A 19,726-nucleotide genomic window follows, 5' to 3' on the forward strand; every position below is an offset into this window, starting at 1 on the left:
TCATTGCCTGCCATTCATGAAGCCTACCCAGGGTTCGATCCTACTGCCACATCAGCTGGGCATGGTAGTGCATGCTTGTGTCCTTAGCACTTGAGAAGTAGAAGCAGGAGATCATAAGATCAAGGTCAACCTGCAGAGATGAGTCTTGATCTCCCTTCTCTGAAGGAGTAGATGGTATACGTTAACTTATGATACGTGAGTAGTATGTATATGTAGTATGTATACATATACACATAAAAAAAACACAGCAAAAAACCGCCTCCTTCCCAGGTGTTATAATGGCAAAGCAAACCTTAAGGCTTAGAAAATGACAATTTATTTTGTAATTGGTTTTGGATATTTTATCCTAGCTGTAGGTTCAGCCAGGGAAGGGATGGGATTGTGGGTGGGAGTGGGAAGAAGAGACCTAGGAGTAAAAGAAAAAAAAAAGCTGTTAAGTTTTCAAGAAGGCTTAATTGAGAAATAGCAAAAGTTCTATTTTGATAGTAATTTACTTTTAAAGAGTAAACAGCCACCAGGTAAGCAACATTAGCTGAACCGAGCTGTGGAGACAATTGCTGTTAGGCAGAGTTCTCCTCAGGGGGGTCATTGCATTTGCAGTTTTGAAGGATTTCATTTGATGTGTGTGTGAAGCTGGCCTAATAATCTGCTGTTTTAATTTATTTGAAAGTTATTTTCTCCCTCTTATTCCTTAATATTCAGAGGCGTCTACAAATGAGTTCTCTGCCGGGTCTCTGTGTCTTGTGGATAATAGATAATTATCTTCTAACTTATTCCTCTCATATGTAGGTGTCAGTCTGTGAGGCTCAGCAGCTGGGGGAGGGGCTGAGGTGGGCGGGACTGCAAGGTGTGGGCCCTTGTTAAGAAGGCCGTGCACATGAGAACATAGACCCTTAATTGGGACATCTCCTGGTGTTCCCAGAGGCACTGGAAACAAATTTCCTGATTTTCAAAATAATTTTTGTGTCGATTGGAAAGATGGCTCAGTGGTTAGGAGCACTGGATGTTCCCCCCTGACAACCTGGGTTCGATTTCCAGCACCCACATGGCAGCTCACAACCAGCTGTAACTCCAGTTCCAGGGGAGCCAATGCCCTCTTCTGGCATCAGGCATATATGTACAGCACAAATATATATGGAGCCAAAACATCCATACACATAATAATTAGTTATTATTATTAAAGATTAAATAAATTAGAAAAATTTATCTGCATGTCAAGTCAAAGCTGCCTGACACGAGGAATGGTAAGCCACGCCAATGGTCCCACTGTTGAGGAGGCTGAACCAGAAGATCCCTTAGTCCAGCTGTTTGAAGCTACCCTGTAATCTCAGTACTTGGAAGGCTGAGGCAGGAGTTTTACATGTTTGGGCTATATGGTGAGTTTTCAGGTCTGCTTGCACTATATAATAAGAGCCTATCTTATTAAAAAGAAATGAAAAAGAGAGAGACTAGATCGGCACATTTTACTTAAAATAATTCATTCTGTGACTTTTTTTTTTTTTTTTTTTTAGCAAATAAAAAGAAACCTTGATGGAAAGCATGCTCGGCTTTGCCAAACCTTGAATGAAGGCAAACAGCTGGCAGCATCTGTGAGCTGTCCTGAGCCAGAGGGCCAGATCACGAAGCTGGAGGAGCAGTGGCTGTCCCTCAACAAGAGAATCGACCAGGAGCTCCACCGACTGCAAACCCTGCTTAAGCATCTTCTCAGGTACACCGCCTTAGAGACTGATCGACACCACAGTCTTCTGTAGAGAAAGACCCCAGGGAGAGTCTGTAGTCAACTCAAGGTTGTGCGTGGTCCTCCACATTGTGCTGAGTTCTTTCTGATCCTGGCTCACTACACTCGGGATCCTGTGCCAGCAGTCTCCTGGGGCCTTTGCACATTTCTACAAGCATAAGGGATTGGATAGATGCAACTCCTGGGATACTTTCATGCCTGGGATGTCACAATCTCTCACCTTCTTCCAAATATTTAAAAAGTTTAAAAAGGCTGGGTGGTGGTGGTGCACGCCTTTAATCCCAGTGTTTATTTTAGGAGGTAGAGGCAGGTGGATTTCTGAGTCCAAGGGCAGCCAGGGCTACACAGAGTAGGGTGGTTTGAGAAAGTGTTTTGACTCTTAGGAGGATGTGTTGTGTTCATGTGGAACATCTTAACCATTGAGGACAATGGCGAAAACAGAGAACGTTTAAGCCTTAATTTCATCCCTGCCTCTCAGAGACTATTTGAGCTAAACAAGTAGAAAAGCTACAAGGAAGAGGGTGTTCTGTTGGCTATTTCCATCACATGAAGCCAATGGCAGGCAGTGTGCCATTGACTCCGTGTACAAATGCTAGCTCTATATTCACCGTAAATACAATACAGGAGAACACATGACCTGGGTGATCTCTGCCATGGTTGGCAGGTAGACTTTGGTATAGCTGTAATAAGAATGCTCTGTACTTTTAAAATGCCTCTTCCTCCTTGATTATCCCTAATGGAGAGAGTTCTAGAAAATGGTAAAACCAGCCGGGCAGTGGTGGCGCACGTCTTTAATCCCAGCACTTGGGAGGCAGAGGCAGGCAGATTTCTGAGTTCGAGGCCAGCCTGGTCTACAGAGTGAGTTCCAGGACAGCCAGGGCTACACAGAGAAACCCTGTCTTGAAAAACCAAAAAAAAAAAAACAAAGAAATAAAGAAAATGGTAAAACCACTGGGCTTGAGGCATGGTGTAAGACATGATAGAGTCCTTACAAATGCCTCGAATTTCTGAACAATAGCCCTGATTGCTGTTTCCGTCACATAAGATAATATGATAGCATTCGGCCAATGACAGTGTGCTGTTGAGCGCCATTTATTTTATAAAGACTACAATAAGAGCAACGCACCCGGGTGTGTGTTGTCCTCGGGGTGATTCCCACTCCCGCTTTCCTCCCATCAGTTACAGCAGAGATTCAGACGAGCTAACCCGGTGGCTGGAGGCTTCTCAGCAAACGTTGAATTACTGGAAAGAACAATCCCTCAACGTGTCCCAGGACCTGAATACGATCAGAAGCAACATAGACAGATTTTTTGTAAGTCGTTCACACTGCTGGTCAAAAATAAATATCAAGAATAAAGGAATCCGGGTTTCTGGGATGGTTTCTGCTTCCGTTTGTGTGTGATGGGTAGTGCATGGGCAGGTAGCAGATGTGTCCTTAGAGCTATTTGCTTATACTGTTGACGAACTCTGCAGTATATATATATATATATGAATATAAAGCTTGCTCAGATATGGGCATAATTTGTGAATAGTAAAAAATAACCAGCCAAACCTCATGCTTTATAGGAATATTATTTCATGGGGTTAGCAGATATGTGATTTTAAGTTCTTGTGAGAATTCTCTGCTCATGTTTTGGTTTTATTATTTTGATTGCAGGGTGGAAGCTTTTCTTTCATAACAAAATGAGCTTATTGATCAGGGATGTAGTTCAGTGATGGAACACTTGCCTAACAAGTGTGTAGGCACTGGGGTCCAACACCTAGCCCGGAGAGCCATACATAGAATCCATATTAATTTTGCTAGGTACTAACGAAATATTTTTCCTTGGTCTTTACTCTCTTCTGTTTTATATATGGTTACTCAGTTTAATATTAAAATACAGGTACCTTTTTTTTTTAGGTTCTTTTTCAATGCACTTCAAACCTATACATAGGAAAGACTTCAATTTTATTTGAAAATTTTTCCAAGTAATTCATTTAATATAGACTGCATTGGATTCTAGTTTCTTGAAAAGTTGACCATTGAATATGGCTTCTCTGACTTTATTTTATCTGTATGAATGTTTTCCCTGCATGTATGTACATGTACCACATGTGTGCCTGGTACTTTGAAAGTCAGAAGAAGACATCAAATGCCCTAGAACTAGAATGGTTACTAGCTATCATTCCATTGTAATGTAGTAACCATTACAAATGGTTGCTAGCTACCATGTGTGTGCTGGGAACTAAACCTTGGTCCTCTGAACAAGTACTAAGTCCTTTTAAATCACTGAGACATCTCTCCAGGCCAGACTTGTATATTTTTAAAAATATGAATCCTCTAGGTTAAAAGGAGCTAGGGATTCCCATGTGCTTTATTTTCCAGGACATATGTAATGCCTGGGGTGGAGTCTGATGCTCTGTAGGCAAAGTGTGTATGTGGGTGTGAGCAGGGGGGTGTAGATATATTTACTCTCTTTAGTTTTGTAGTCTAGACAGTAATTCTGACTTCCCTTAAGTTTTGAAAGTGTCTAATCTCAGGAACTATTTCCTCTAGAAATTTTCCAAGGAAGTTGATGAGAAGTCCTCCCTGAAGTCCGCAGTCATGAGTACCGGCAACCGACTTCTCCACCTGAAAGAGGCAGACACGGCCACACTGAGAGCCTCTTTAGCACAATTTGAACAGAAGTGGACAGTGCTCATAACTCAGCTTCCAGACATTCAAGAGAAACTTCACCAGGTAAGTGTGTAAAGACTCAGCATTTAACTTAACATATACTTGTGAGTTCACAACTCTTAAAATTATCTTTCTAACTCAATAGTTTTCTTTGACACTTCGTAGGCAGCCCCCAATGTGTGTGTGTGTGTGTGTGTGTGTGTGTGTGTGCGCGCACCACTGAATATAGGTCTTAATTACTAGACTCTCTTCCAGTGAGATCTTTCTTAAGAGAGAAATCAAGCTTAATTGCTTTATTTCTTGGTTGTCTCTGTTCCACTGGGTTTGCTTCTATGAAGGTCTTTATCATTGTTTGGAGGTCACTTATTTGAAGCTTTAATATTGGGCTTGTTTTTGTGGCTGACCTGCCTAATCATGTAGCAAGACCTTTTATCAAAGCAGGTAGCATCCTCAGCGATGCTCTGATTCATTTGGTTAACTGCCTGTAATTAAGTGGAAAGCATTCTGTCCTTACAGCTTCAGATGGAGAAATTGCCGTCCCGAGAAGCAATCTCGGAGACGATCAGCTGGATGAAGGCTGTGGAGCCTCAGGCAGTGGGTGAGGTTGCTGAGCTCTCGCTGAGTTCTGTAGCTCAGGTGAAACATCTTCTGCAGAAGCTCAAGGTAATTATATACGGAAGGGGCCAAAGTCTTTTCACTGAATACAGAAGCAAATCACTTAGAGGGGAAAGGCTGAACCAAGAGACACGTGTGATACAATCAAGAGAAATGAACTGGAGGGACATAGGAAGGGGAAGAGGTGGCAGTTATTCTGGAGTGGGCAGCCCAGGCCTTTAATGGACTCGGGCTGGGCTGAGCCTCCCTGACATCTTTTTACTCGCCCCATCAACACCGAACCCACAGGCAGTGTGCATGCCGCACTGTCTGTCTGCAGTGCCCGCTTTACACATACTCTGAGCCACCTTTCAGGGGTCAGCCCAAGCATGTCTTCGATGGCTCTTCCACCCAAAGTCTCCCTGCCGTATTAGACAACTATGCCAAACTTGCTGTCTCTGAGATTCCCTCTCTAGTTCCTAGGCAAACATCATCACGTGACATTTAGTACTTGCCTGTCTCCCTTCCTTGACTGGGACTCTCTCCTGAAACAAGATAGTCTAGTGGTTGGCCTGCAGTAGTTATTAATAAATGTCCTTGAGGAAGAAAAAAGCTGATGTCCTGCTACACTAGTTATGCCTTTCGAATAGACTTCATTAGCATATAACACGTTGCAAACACATATTATGTGGTAGGCAGGTAATGAGCCTGGGCATGACCTTCAGAGAGCAGGCTGATGGAGCTAGACTCTTGTAGGCAGAAGATAATGGCTTCATGACTAAGTATGACTGCAGCAGAAGATTCTGATTTTTTTTTCCTTTGCAAAGCTAGGCCTCACTATTTAGCTCTGGCCTGGAACTTGCTTATGTAAACCAGGCTGGCCTCAAACTCAAATAGATCCGCCTGATTCTGTCTCCTGAGTACTGAGATTAAAAGTGTATGCCGCCATGCCTGGGTTGATTTTTGGCCTGATCCTATCTTGAGTGCCTGGTAGCATCTTCAAAATGTCTACCTCAGCTACGGTTACTAGCACATTCCACTGGGTTCCTCCTGGATGTCTCCATTAGCAGTGCTACAACCTAACAGGTCACAGGCTTGAGAGAAGCATCATTACCCCTAGTAGGTTTAGGACCATGGTAGAACCTAAATTCATCCAAATTGCCCTAAGAGGCCTCTGTCTCCACAGGACAGAAGAGCTACCTAAGTTGACCAGGTTCCCAAAGGTGCCATAAGTTTTGTGACAGACTCATATCTCCTGTTTCCTTTATCACATGGCTCAATCTCACAGGACCCCTTTTGTCAGACCAGGGTCCTGCTAGCCCTTCATAGACAGCAGGTATCATCATGTGGTTTCCTCAGAGTTTCCAGTGAGCCCACAAGGAAGTGAGTCATGCTTTCCCTAAGAATGTATCATTCTCTCAAAGAGTCTCCTTCCAGATAAAACAACCACCCTGTCCCATGGAAGGTACACCTGACAGCAGGATTAATGGATAGACACTTGGCTGCCTCTGGAGTCCAGCCATAAGGAAAATCCAGCTCGTGTGATGGGCTTCCATCCTGATGGTGGTGTTTAACTTTTCCCTTGTTGGTGTGTTTTAGGCGTTCAGAATGGAAATGGACTACAAGCAGTGGGTAGTTGACTTTGTTAACCAGTCCCTGCTTCAGCTAAGCACCTGTGACGTAGAGAGCAAGCGCTATGAAAGGACGGAGTTTGCAGAGCACCTGGGCGAGATGAATCGCCAGTGGCAGCGAGTGCATGGAACCCTGAATAGAAAGGTGCGTCCTGTAGTCATACTTGAGTGCATGGTGTTGCACTTGAGTGCATAGTTTTGTACCTGGATGCATAGTGTTGCATCTGGATGCATGCTTTTTGTACTTGGGTGCATGCTTTTGTACTTAGTTGCATGGTTTTGCACTTGGGTGCATGGTGTTGTACCTGGATGCATGGTTGTTGCACTTGGATGCAATGTGTTGCACTTGGGTGCATGGTTATTGCACTTGGGTACATGGTGTTGCACTTGGGTGCATGGTTGTTGCACTTGGGTACATGGTGTTGCACTTGAGTGCATGGTGTTGCACTGGATGCCTGCTTTTGCACTTGGATGCATGGTTTTACACTTTAGATGCATGGTTTTGTCCTTGCAATATGCCTCTTACTGAAAACTCTTAAAAGCTATTCTAAAAGCTGATTTACAGTCTTAAGCCTGCTAATCATCCCAATTACAGTTCCTTTGGAAAATCTTATGTCTTAGCATTTTCTGTGGGTGCACACAACAGATAATGAAAGTAATACTTATATTTATGTTGGAATTTCTTTGGGAAATCGAGTTAAGCCAGTGAAGAGGAATATATCAGGCTACCAGAAGGTCAGAGGTTTTGACATTTCCTGTGAAAACACGTTCAAAAAGACAAAGCAATTTCACTTTGAGAAGACAGAACAAAAGAAAGTGGAAGGTTTCCACTGTCTTGGAACATGAAGAAAATATACTTGTGATGAAAAGTATTTAATATTGACAGTAACAAACATCTCATTCCTTTTCTGTACTTAAAAAAAAAACATACACAAAGTTATTCACTTACTGGAGAGTCATATTTAATTTTTCAAGTACATGAATGGACAGATAACTTGAAGAGGATGTTTCTCAAAGCTAGAAATTCTAGTTTTAATAGATAAAATGGAAATACATTTATTTGTATTAGCCCATATCCAAGCAAACACTATGGAGCATATAGTTAGTAAGTTAGAAATGTTTTAGCAGAATAAAACCCAAAGCTACCACATTCATACACATCTAATGGCAGAATGACTTAAAATTTCGTTGGAAAATATCAGGAACATTGAAAGAATCCAAAATTTCATTTGGTTCCCTTAACCATACAGTCCAGTTCTTAGACAGTTATCTAAAAATGGCTAGATGGTCCTTCCAAAAAGAATTATGTATAATATGCTCAATATTACTTGCACTTGCAAAAATGTACAGTGCCTTAACTTCCAACTTTAGAAAAACAACTAATCAAGTGATACTATATCCATCTGAGAAAAGACCGTTTGTTTGTTTGTTTGTTTGTATGTTTGTTTGACACAGGGACTTGCTATGTAGACCAGGTTGGCCTTGAACTCACAGAGATCCACTAGCCTCTGCTGAATACAGGGATTAAGGACACTCCTGGCTGGGCAACCATTATCAGCATGCCTCAACACAGTGAACATGCAGACTGACAAGGAAGAGTAAACCTTGTATATACCATCACTACCTAATAAAATTATATACAAATAAGAATCAGAATTAGAAATTGATTTGCCTTATGAAACTGTGCTTTGAGATATTGTTGGCATATCAGTGTCTTAAGAAATTGCTAAGCAGGGATGGAATCATTAAAAACAGTGGCTGCTCTTACGGAGGACCAAGGTTTGGTTCCCAGTACCCACATGGTGCCTTACAACTGTCTGTGACTCTAGTTTCAGGGGAATATGGTGCCCTCTTCTGACCTCCATAGTCACCACACAGGCATGCACATGGTGCATATATACATGCAGGCTAAACATCCATACACATAAAATAAATCAATAAATCATGTACATGCCAGGCTGTGGTGGCTCACCCCTTTAATCCCAGCACTTGGGGGGCAGAGGCAGGCAGATTTCTGAGTTCGAGGCCAGCCTGGTCTACAGAGTGAGTTCCAGGACAGCCCGGGCTATAAAGAGAAACCCTGTCTAGAAAAAAACAAAACAAACAAACAAAAAGCAACAACAACAACAAAAAAAAACAAGAAACTTGTTTAAAAAAATCATGTACATATAGATTTAGTTTTTTAAAACACAGTTTCTCTGTGTAGCCCTGGCTGTCCTGGAAGACCAGGACTCTGTAGACCAGGCTGGCCTCAAATTTAGAAATCAGCCCACCTCTGCCTCCCAAGTGCTGGGATTAAAGGCATGTGTCACCACCACCAAGGTATCCCACACACACACATACAAATTAAAGAAATGGCTAGGGAACTCTAAAAGAGTCAGAAGAGGAGAAGGGGGGGGGTCTCAGTGAGGGGAGGCTGAGGGGGGAACAGCACTTTGGGTATTAATTTATTAATTAATTAAAAGAAAAAGAAAATTCTCTTTATATCAGTAGTAATGAAGGATACAATGAAAAATATTGAAATTTAGAAGCATAATTGTATTTGGTATAGCTAATATGCAATGCCCGAGCCACCATTGCAACAGATTATGTTTTTTTTGTTTTTTTTGTTTTTAAGATTTATTTATTTATTATTTGTAAGTACACTGTCGCTGTCTTCAGACACCCATATGAGGGCATCAGATCTCATTGCAGATGGTTGTGAGCCACCATGTGGTTGCTGGGATTTGAACTCATGACCTCTAGAAGAGCAGTCAGTGCTCTTAACCGCTGAGCCATCTCACCAGCCCAACAGATTATGTTTTACTTTTTACTTTTTTTTGTTGTTTTAACTGAGAAAAGTTATAAGCTTATTTCTTTACTTACAAATCTTTATTACAAAATGACCAGTGAATTTTGTTATGTAAAATATTAAACTTTTAAAAGAAGCCAGATTATCTTTTAATTTCAAAAGGATACAGATACCATAGCAAGGATAAGCAAATAGATAAATATTTTTAAAAACCCACATAATGCTATTGACTCTCTGTATTAGTTACTTTTCTGTTTCATGATATAAAATACAATGCCCAAAGCAACGAACAGAAGGAAGAATTTATTTGGGCTTGTTGTTCCAGAGAGCTAAGAGTCTGGCGTGGCAGGAAGGCGTGGTGGTCTGAGCTGGAAGCTGAAGGACTGTCACATCTTTAACAGCTAAAAGTACAGAGAGCAAAGTAGATGTAGAGTTTGACTATCTATTCTCAAAGGCCGCTCCCAGTAACAGACTTCCTCCAGCAAGGCCATCCCTTCCAAATCTCCCAAAACAGCGCCACTAACTGCGGACCAAGTGTTCAAATGCTCTTGTCCATGGGGGACATTCCTGGTCAAACTGTCACACATTTTTAAGACGAGAAATGAAAGTAAGAAATTATTCTTTGTAATATTATTTTTTTTTTACTCCATCACGTATAGATACAACATTTGGAACAACTTTTGGAAAGTATCACTGAGAACGAAAACAAAATACAGAATTTGAACAGCTGGTTGGAGGCGCAGGAAGAAAGGCTAAAGATGCTACAAAAACCCGAAAGTGCCGTCTCCATGGAGAAGCTGCTCCTGGACTGCCAGGTGAGGAATGGCAGCATCCCGCCCACCATATGGTGTAACACATGATACCCACCATGCAATGTAACAAGGATGAGTCTGAGAGGTTCATGGTTAGTGAACACTGTATCAGACTGTACTTACACAAACCTAGAATGGAGTTGCCTACTACACACCCAGGGCATATGGAATTGTCAGTATGCATGTGGTGCTTGACTGTACTTACTTTCTCATATACACTAGCCAAATATCCTGGGTATTAAATAATTGTAAAGTGATCATAGACAGAAGGCTCTTTTGTGGTCTTTTATGAGGTTTGAAAATTACTTCAAGCCGGGCAGTGGTGGCACACACCTTTAATCCCAGCACTTGGGAGGCAGAGGCAGGCGGATTTCTGAGTTTGAGGCCAGCCTGGTCTACAGAGTGAGTTCCAGAATAGCCAGAGATACACAGAGAAACCCCTGTCTCGGAGAAACCAAAAAAAAAAAAAAAAAAAAGAAGCAGAAATATTTTCAGGGACTTCTGCTTCCAAGGTTTCCCAACTGTATTTTTTTTAATTACTACTTTGTACAGCATAGTGATGTTACTCAGATTTTTCCATTGTTCTTAGTGTTGCATCCTGCACTTTACCTGAAGGAGATAATTTTCTGCCACCTGTTGTGTACAGTGTTCTAGAAGGACCACTTGTCCCTTGGAGCTGGTCTAAGTCACACTTGGGTGTAAGGGTGTTATCCATTGCCTGGGTCACACAGTCCTTGAAACTCTCGACAATGTGTGCATCCGTACTGATAAGCAGGGCCATAGCTGGTCATGCCCCAGTTGTACATCACCTATCGCCATGGCTACAGAGGACACACATACTGCTTCTGTATGAAAGCATAGCACTAGCCACTGCTGGAGTTAGTGTGTGTCAAAATCCTGTTCTCCTGAGATTGCAGACAGCACTGGTCAAAAAGTAAAAACAACAGCAAGAATGTCCTTTCTGGCAGCCACTTCTGGTCCCAACTCCCACTCTCCTGTCTACCTTAGTGTCCACCTAGGGCTCAGCATTTGACTGGGCGGGGGGGCTGCAAAGAGTTGCATATAAGCCTAACCTAAACGAGTCTTCCGCAGCCTCTGTAGGCTTAGTGGCAAGTTTCCTTCTGATGGCTCTACCCTCCAAACACGCTTGAAATGGGTTCATTTTAGCTACCTGCCCTCCTCAGTCTCATTACCAACCTGTAACTTTACAAATACAAGAGCTAAAGGCTTAAGTACTCTACTTGCCTAGCCTTGGTTTCTATCCACAGACAGACAGACAGACAGACAGACAAACTGACTGATTGACTGAGACTGACAGACTGACTGACAGACCAGACCATCTGACGTAGAAACACTTAGTATTGTGAGTTAAAAGCTATAAACACCAAAAGCAAGGACAGTTAACAAAGAAATGTGTAGTTGCCTTAAATGGGGAAGGCTAAGTAAGTTTGATGCTCTACTGTAAGCAAGGATTGTTTTTTATTTTATTTTATTTTTATTTTTTTATTTATTATTATTTTTTTTTCCGAGACAGGGTTTCTCTGTGTAGCCCTGGCTGTCCTGGAACTCACTCTGTAGACCAGGCTGGCCTCTAACTCAGAAATCCACCTGCCTCAGCCTCCCAAGTGCTGGGATTAAAGCCGTGTGCCACCACCACCCGGCTTAAGCAAGGATTGTTAACAGAAATGAGTCCGTAATCATCTTAGAAGAATTGGGACTTTTTTTTAAAAAGATTTATTTTATGATTTTTAATTATATGTGTCTGTGATATCTGTGTCTGTGGTTGTATGAATGCTAGCACCTGAGGAGGCCAGTGGCATCCGGTACCCCCGGAGCTGGAGTTACAGGTGGCCTTGAGCCATTTTACCTGAGTGCTGAGAGTTGAACTGGGGTCCTTTGCAAGAGCACTAGATAAATGCTGTTGACATCAGAGCCATCTCTCCATCCCTGGGATTGAAATATTTAAACAGAACTCGACACTGTTCCTCACAGACAAGCAGGTTAGCTTCTGACGGGCCTATGTAATCAGCAAGTCTCTTCATTCCAGTTCATGTTTTGTGCTGCAAGTCGGAATTTAAAGGAAGATAATTAATATGAGGTGGGGGGTGGCGTGCTTGGAAAGTGCTGGAAGGCCCAGTGTGGCAAGGGCGGGCCACAGGACCCTGGGCCCAGTCCGAGTCATAGAAGAAGGACACATAGAGCAGACAGTTATGGGGGAGGGGGCATGTTCTAGTAACACCAAGCTTATCATATACACTATCATGTTTTTGGTCTGGCATGCCTGTGTGCATGTATGTGTTCGTGTGTGTGTGTGTGTGTGTGTGTGTGTGTGTGTGTGTGTGTGTGTTGGTATTGCTAATAGTTAAATAGTCCTTTTAAAACATTTCCTTTCACAGTAGAGGAAATATGACAGTATTTACTGGTGAGTAAGTACTTTTAGAACTCTCTAGTTAAATGAGCCTCTCTGGGTGATTATTAGAAATTTGAAGGGGACAGGAGTTCTCCACAGTTATAAAAAAGTAAACTGGTTAACATGCTGTCACTGCTGTACATCTCCTTTGGCATCTGTATGCCCCGTTGGCATGTTTTACTGGAAAGGAATAAACTCCTGTTAACTAATGTTCTGTAGTATTACACACTTTTTTGTCTTGTCTGTCTAGGATATAGAAAATCAGCTTGCCATGAAATCTAAAGCTCTGGATGAGGTGAGACAAAGTTCCCTGACAATGGATGGGGGAGACATGCCATTGTTAGAAGACATGGTGTCTGGAATTGATGAGCTGCTTGAAAAGAAGAAGAATGTGACCAGCCAGGTACAAGGCAGCCCTCAGTCTGCTGTCTCTCCTCATATGGCCTTCCATTTGTTGTTGTGACTGTTCTTTTATCGCGGAGATTTACCCCATGTTAAAAAGCCAGAGAGCTGCTGAGAGGCATCCTGAAGTGAAAAGAAGTATTTCAAGTCTCATTTTATGTCCTAAATAACTGAAAGCAAAGTGGTGGCCCCGGCAGGCAGGAAATCCGCTTGGTTATCTTTGTTTTATCTAACATATTCAGGCAAGCATAAATGTCTCCTCCTCTCAGAACGGCAGAGCCTCTGGCTTTGTTTCCAGGTCAGCTCCACAGCCGCAGTTAGGAAAGAGCCCCAAGCCTGTGGGAGATGCAGCAGTGAGTGGGGGGATCTGTATCACATAGCCTCAGGGAGCTGGGAGCAGGGTCAACATTGGGGGAACTCCAGAGGTGGAAAGAGAGATGGGTGGGGGTGGAAGGAGTGTGCAGGATGCCCCCAAAAGAGGCCACTTGGAGAGAAAGCTGAGACATACCAAGAGTGTTTACTTCCCACCCAGGGAGGATGCTCTGAAGGTTAGCCAGTGATAATGTGTTTGCTGTGTTTCCTCCAGCATCCTCTCTGGGAGTTAAATATGTCACTGAGATCTGCCATCGACCTCATGTTCCTAGTGGGGAGTGAGAACGAGCTGTGTCATTGAAATCCCTAGGCAGCCTCAGCCTCAGCCCTTCCCGCCCTCTGACTCTGGGGAAACGGGGACAAGTCCATCAGTCATTTGTCAGTCATATCTGTTTACGTTAACTCTGCTCACGACCAGGAGTCAGAGAAAGGAGACAATACTGGAGCCAGAGCCTCGAGGAGTTCACGCAGTGCAGGAAGTACACGTGAACAGATAAGAGTGATACAATGAATATACAATGGAATAAAAGAATAGAGGGGGATTAAATTAAGATGGTACAGATAATAAGATCGTAAGAGAGACACACAAGTAAGTAGAAGGGTCCAAAAGTGAAGTAAATTTTCAGTTGATTTTCAATAAAGATAGGACAATAATTCACATGAAAAGGGGGATTTTTTTTTCACAGTATGACACTGGGTCACCTGGATATTAACATGAAAAAGAATGACACCCACTAACTCAATGCCACGTCCAAAACTTAACTTGAATCAGACGTAAACGTAAGAGTTAAAACTGTAGACTCTTTAAAAAGGCAACATAAATGTTCATAACTGTTTTCCTAGAGACACTAGAAGCGTAAGCAGCCAGAGGAGGGGACTATGAGAGCTGAGCTTCATCAGAATTGAGCACTTTGTTCTTGAACATAGCAAAGAACTGCAAAGAGAAGCTACAGGATGGGGAGGGACAGGGAGGAGGGCTCGCACTCAGCTGTTAACCCTGCTTATGTGACTTCTCACCAGGAGTAAGGGAAGATAGAAAACAGTGGAATCCAAGCTGTGTCTTTGCGAAGGGGCTTGTGTGTACAGTATAACAAGTTACAGAGCAGGAACTGGAGGAGCAAACATGGAGGGTTGCTTGAAAGGATGTCTCCACAGAAGATGTCTCGGATGGCTAATAAGCACTAGCTATCAAGGGAATTAAAATCAAAACCACAGTGAAATGCCAGTCATACCCATGAAGATGGCGGCATTAAAGACAGGCAATTGCCGTTGTTATAGCAAGGATGTGTTCATACGCTGCATCGAAAAGTTGCATGTCAGTTCCTTGAGGTTAAACATGGATCTGACATGACTTGCCATTCATCTAGGTGGTGAGTGCTTATAGCCAGCTAATCATAATAACCCTGAAATGGTAACAACCTGTTGTCTATCTAGCTATGGATGTCTTAGTAACATGTAACAGGTATAACTGTATTGTGGGATATTATTCATCTGTCTAAAGCAGAAATGTATTCTGTATCCATGGACTTTAAAACCTGATAAGTTGAAGCCAGTACTCATAAAAAGACCATGTATGAATCCATTTATATGAAATATTTAGTACAAGCAAACCTTTGGAGACAGAATTTGTAATTGGAGGATACACGTGACTTTTAAATGGATATGCGGTTTCTTTTTGGAGTAGAGAATGTGTTCTAAAATTGTAAGATTTTAATCTTTAAGTAGAAGCGAATTTAAATGATATGAGGGGTAAATCTTATCTCAGTAAAGTGTCAGTTTTAAAAATGCAGGAGGTAGGCTGGGGAGCTAGCTCAGTTGGTGAGGGACAGACATCAGGACCCAAGTTTGATCCCCAGAACCCACATCAAGAGAAGCTGCTCATGAAGACACACAGTTATGATTCCAGCAGGAATGACTGCCACCCTTTCCTGTCTCTGCCCACGGGCAGTCACTCCTCCAAGCCTGTTTTCTGGTCTAGCAAACAGGAATGAGAACACAAACTGACCCTTTACTACCTTAATAGTGACCGACGCCTATCACGGTGCTCGGTGACATATACACACCTTCCTGCCTCTCTTTCTACTCTGTTAAGGCTCCCTTAGTGAGTTCCTTCTCTTTTCCCTCAGACCATATGTGTGGTGTCTTTTGGGATCAAAGCTGGGTGTGGTGGTGCATACCTATGATCTTAGCACTGGGGGGATGGGCAGGACTGAGTCAGGAGGAGTCCATGTCCCATGCCTGCCTGAGCTATATGCAAGCACTTTTACCTGCTAGGCCATCTCATGGCCCTGTATATCATAAATACTTCATGCTGGCCTGGAATTCATCATGTCACTTAGGCCTCAGCATATGCTCTCCTGCACCAGCCTGCCAAGTGTTGGGGTTGCAGGCATGTACCCACGTGTAGCTTTGTTGATTGTGCTCACTAAGGAACAAAATGCTCAACTCTTGTTGCCAAAATGTACCAGTGGGTAAAATCTGCCTGCCCTTCATGCCTGCCCAACATGAGTGCACTGCGTGCTTCTCTCCGGCTTGTGATGGCTTTGCAGAAGCCACACCTAAGCCCAGGCATCTCCTCAGCATTAGCATCTTACACACCTTATTGGTGTGTGTGTGTGTGTGTGTGTATGAAGAAACCAATTGACTGAGTTAAGTAATTTGCCCAAAGCCAGAAGGCTGACAGAGTGATTGAACCCATTGCTCAGATGCTCTTTCTTCCCTGGTATCTTGCCCCGTGCCTGTCATAAGTCTCATGATGTTGGGGCTCTTTCCCACTAGTCCATGCTAAAACAGCTTCCTTTGAGATCTGTGTGCTCCTTAGCCTAGCCTTCCCACCTTCAGGAGGTTAGTGGAGATCTCCAGTACTTTCGATTGACATGCCTAAATTGGATACAATAATAGATTCCTTGAGAGGGAATAAAATGAGAGACTGTCTTAGGAAGTCTAAGTTAGAGTTCCGCTTTCCTGCAGGTCCACCAGCTCAGAGCCTCTGTGCAGTCAGTGCTGCAGGAGTGGAAGGCCTGTGACAAGCTCTATGATGAGGCCAGCATGAAGACAACCCAACTCACATATTCCATGGAGCACAGCAAGCCTGCGGTTTTATCACTGCAGGCCTTGGACTGCCAGGTGCAGAACCTTGAGGTAAGTTAGCCAGTGTGGCCAAAGGTATTGTGGGTAAAAGTTAAAGGTTGAAGCAAGCATTAATGAATGCAGGTGCTTTTGTGCTATTTGCAGTGAAGCAAAAAAGCAGTGCTTTAACTAGAGGTATCAAAGGCACGACTTGGGATTTTAAAGTTAGTCACATGAGCCATAGGAAGTTTTAAGTGTATCTTGAATGTTCTGTGTCTTTCATTTCATGGTTTATGGAATTGTGTGTGTGGACAAGTGTTGTACGTTTAGCAACTTAATACTGCTAAGTTCAACTTGGGAAAGGACTGCCTTGTTAGTCGCCTGTTCTTGGTTGTGTGTCATTGATGTGCAGCCTTTTCTGGGGTGGGATGGCCAAGCCATCTGCTTTTACCTTTTTCTGTGTCCTCAGGCCCTTCAGGATGAAGCTGAGAATGGGGAACAGAGCTGGGAGAAACTGCAGGAGGTCATTGGCCGACTCAAAGATTCCTGCCCCTCCATCGCTGGCATAATCGAAGAGAAATGCCAGGATGCTCATTCGAGGTACACCCAGAATGCAGTCTGAAAGCGTGACCCTTAGGCCTCCTAAAGCTTCTCCCTCGTTCACGGTGACAGGCTTCATGGTGACAGGCTTCATGGTGATTGTGGCTCTTCTTTGAAGGATGTAGTTCACTGTATAAGGCTCAGTGTCATGAGGGCATCCATGTGTCTCAGTTTCTGGGGATAATCAAGCTAGAAATGCACTCTGGAAGAGGACTTCCAGAGTGTGTCCTCTAAAAGTCAGGCTTGGTCCTGGGAACCCCAAATCAGCAACAGAAACACTGAGGAATTGGGGGGGGGGTCTGTAGGATACAATGGGATGGATGTGCTCAAAACAGCTCTTGGAAAGTGGCCCAAAGCCCAAGACAATGTGGAGAAGTTTGGTTGCCTTTGAGTCTTCTGCATGAAGAAGACTCCTGTGCTTCAAAAGCAAACCAGTGTTCAGTTAAGTATAGGACAGGAAACTGCCTGCCCTGGCAGGCCGCCCTCAGGTCTCCATTGAGTCTTCGCTGAAGGGATGACAGTAGAGTATCTAGCTCCACATTTGTCCTCAGTGCCCCCCACTTCATTGGCGGAAGGAACTGTTGCTGTTGAAGGAGCCAGCTCACTGCTGCACATACAAGCTCACTCGTTTCGTCGGTGTTTTCTGTTTGTTGTTTGAGTTGCTGCAGATTGAGTGCAGGCCTTGACGCATGCTACTCAAATGCTCTACCACTGAACTTCATCTCCAGCGCTGTTCATGCAGGCGCAACAGTTAATCTGCAGAACGTTCTGTACAGCCATTGAAAATGGTTGTTCCTCCCTCGTCCTCCTTCCTCTTCCCCCTCCTTCCTCCCCTCCTCTACCCTCTACTTTCTCCCCCTCTTCTTCCCTCTTCCTCCTCCATCTTCCTTTTCCCTCCTCTTCTCCCCCCTCTTCCTCTCTTCATCCTCTGCCGGAATCTCATTGAGTTATTGATTGGCCTAAAAGTCACTGTGTAGTCCCAGCCGGCCTCAAACTTGAGATGATCTTCCTTACTCAACTCACCCTCCTAAGTAAGTGATAAGATTACAATCAGGAACCTATACCTGTCTAGCTTTTTTTTGTTTGTTTTTTGTAACTTGGAAAAGTTAAAAAAAAAAAAGAGAGAGTGAGAGAAAATGAAAAGCAAGATAAAAATCTATAAATGGAATAATTTTTCTTCATTTATTTTAACTTGAAAATAAAGAATATTTTGTTTGTTTTATAAGTGCACAGTAAATGTATTTGATACAAGCAAAATATAAATAAGACCTATTTAAAAAGCCAGGTGTGGCTCCACAAGCCTTTAATCCCAGCAACTGCGAGGCAGAGACAAGAGGCTCTCTTGTGAGTTTGAGGCTAGCCTGGTCTACATAGTGAGTTCCAGGATAGTCAGAGCTACATAGTGAGTCCCTGTCTCAAAAGAATCAAAATAGATCTCTCTACTTTTAATTAACTTCCCGGTAGAGCATGTGAATAATTTTGTTACAAGGACAGGGTGGGACGAGGGGTCTGCTGTTACCATTACCCTGCCAGGTGGACTCAGGCGAACCAAGACCTGGCAGACCAGTTGCAGGAAGCCCGCGGTCAGCTGCAGCTCTGGAAGGCTCCTCACAACGCTCATGCAGAAGCAGCATCCTGGCTGCAACAGCAGGAAGCAAAGTTCGAACAGCTTGCCAACACCAATATGTCTGCAAACAACCTGGCAGACATCTTGCCACGGGCCCTGAAGGACATAAAGGTAAGTGCAAAGCCTGGAGGAGAAAGCTAAGCCACACCCACAAAACAGCCTGGACCAGGGAGGGACAAAGAAGTAATCCGACAGGGCACAGGGCAAGTGGAACATATGTGGTTTGAAGAAGGAGGTGGCAGATGGGTCAAGGAGCTATTGCCACCACCTCTTTCCAAGTTTACATGTCTGTTGTAGCCATTAAATCAGCAAAAGCCTCATACAGAATCTGAAGTCGAAGCCACATGGGCCTCACTTGGTCGTGGAGCTTTATCACAGCAATAGAAAGTGTAACTAAGACGTGTATGTATGTCTGTATATGTGTGCGTACATGTGTGTAGGTGCTCACAGAGGCCAGAATGTGTCTGAACCCTTAGAGCTGGAGCTACTGGTGACCATGTAAGAATCTCTGGCTTTAAAAATAGTCCTGGGTGGGTGGGGCTAGAGAGATGGCTAGGCAGTTATGAACGAGCACTGTTTCCCCAGAGGTCCCTGCTTCGTTCCACAGCACCAGTGTTGGGTGGCTCACAGTCCATCATCAAAGGAAGTCAAAGCAGGGCAAGGAGTGATGCAGGAACACGGTTCACTGGCTTGTTCTACATAGCTTGCTTTTTTAGGTAACTCTAGCCAAGGGGTGGCACCACCTGCAGTGAGCTGGGCACACTCCCATCAGTCATTAATCAAGAAGATGCTCTACAGGCTTGCCCACAGACCAGTGTACTGGGGGCACTTTTCTCAGTTGAGGTTTACTCAAATGAATCTAGTATGTGTGCAAGTTGACAGAATGCTTGCCAGCACAACGTACATAATTTGAAACAAAAATAAGTCTTAATGCTGGTGGTGGTGCTGATGCTGATGTGGTGGTGGTGCTGATGCTGATGTGGTGGTGGTGCTGATGCTGATGTGGTGGTGGTGCTGATGCTGA

At 43.6% G+C, this 19,726-nt stretch overlaps 1 protein-coding gene across 1 annotated transcript in view; it reads left to right on the top strand.

Annotated features, from left to right (window-relative positions):
- Window positions 1-19,726, top strand: part of LOC114640748 (nesprin-2-like) — a 154,360-nt gene that overhangs the window by 71,839 nt on the left and 62,795 nt on the right. The window contains exons 30-39 of the mRNA XM_028789805.1: window positions 1,512-1,708; window positions 2,918-3,050; window positions 4,275-4,457; window positions 4,911-5,057; window positions 6,588-6,764; window positions 10,070-10,225; window positions 12,883-13,035; window positions 16,377-16,547; window positions 16,945-17,075; window positions 18,609-18,813. Coding sequence (XP_028645638.1) covers window positions 1,512-1,708; window positions 2,918-3,050; window positions 4,275-4,457; window positions 4,911-5,057; window positions 6,588-6,764; window positions 10,070-10,225; window positions 12,883-13,035; window positions 16,377-16,547; window positions 16,945-17,075; window positions 18,609-18,813 — 1,653 coding nt within the window. The remainder of the gene's footprint in view (window positions 1-1,511; window positions 1,709-2,917; window positions 3,051-4,274; window positions 4,458-4,910; window positions 5,058-6,587; window positions 6,765-10,069; window positions 10,226-12,882; window positions 13,036-16,376; window positions 16,548-16,944; window positions 17,076-18,608; window positions 18,814-19,726) is intronic.

The sequence above is a fragment of the Grammomys surdaster genome, unplaced genomic scaffold (genome assembly GCF_004785775.1).
Source record: "Grammomys surdaster isolate TR1022 unplaced genomic scaffold, NIH_TR_1.0 127, whole genome shotgun sequence".
Lineage (NCBI taxonomy): Eukaryota > Metazoa > Chordata > Mammalia > Rodentia > Muridae > Grammomys > Grammomys surdaster.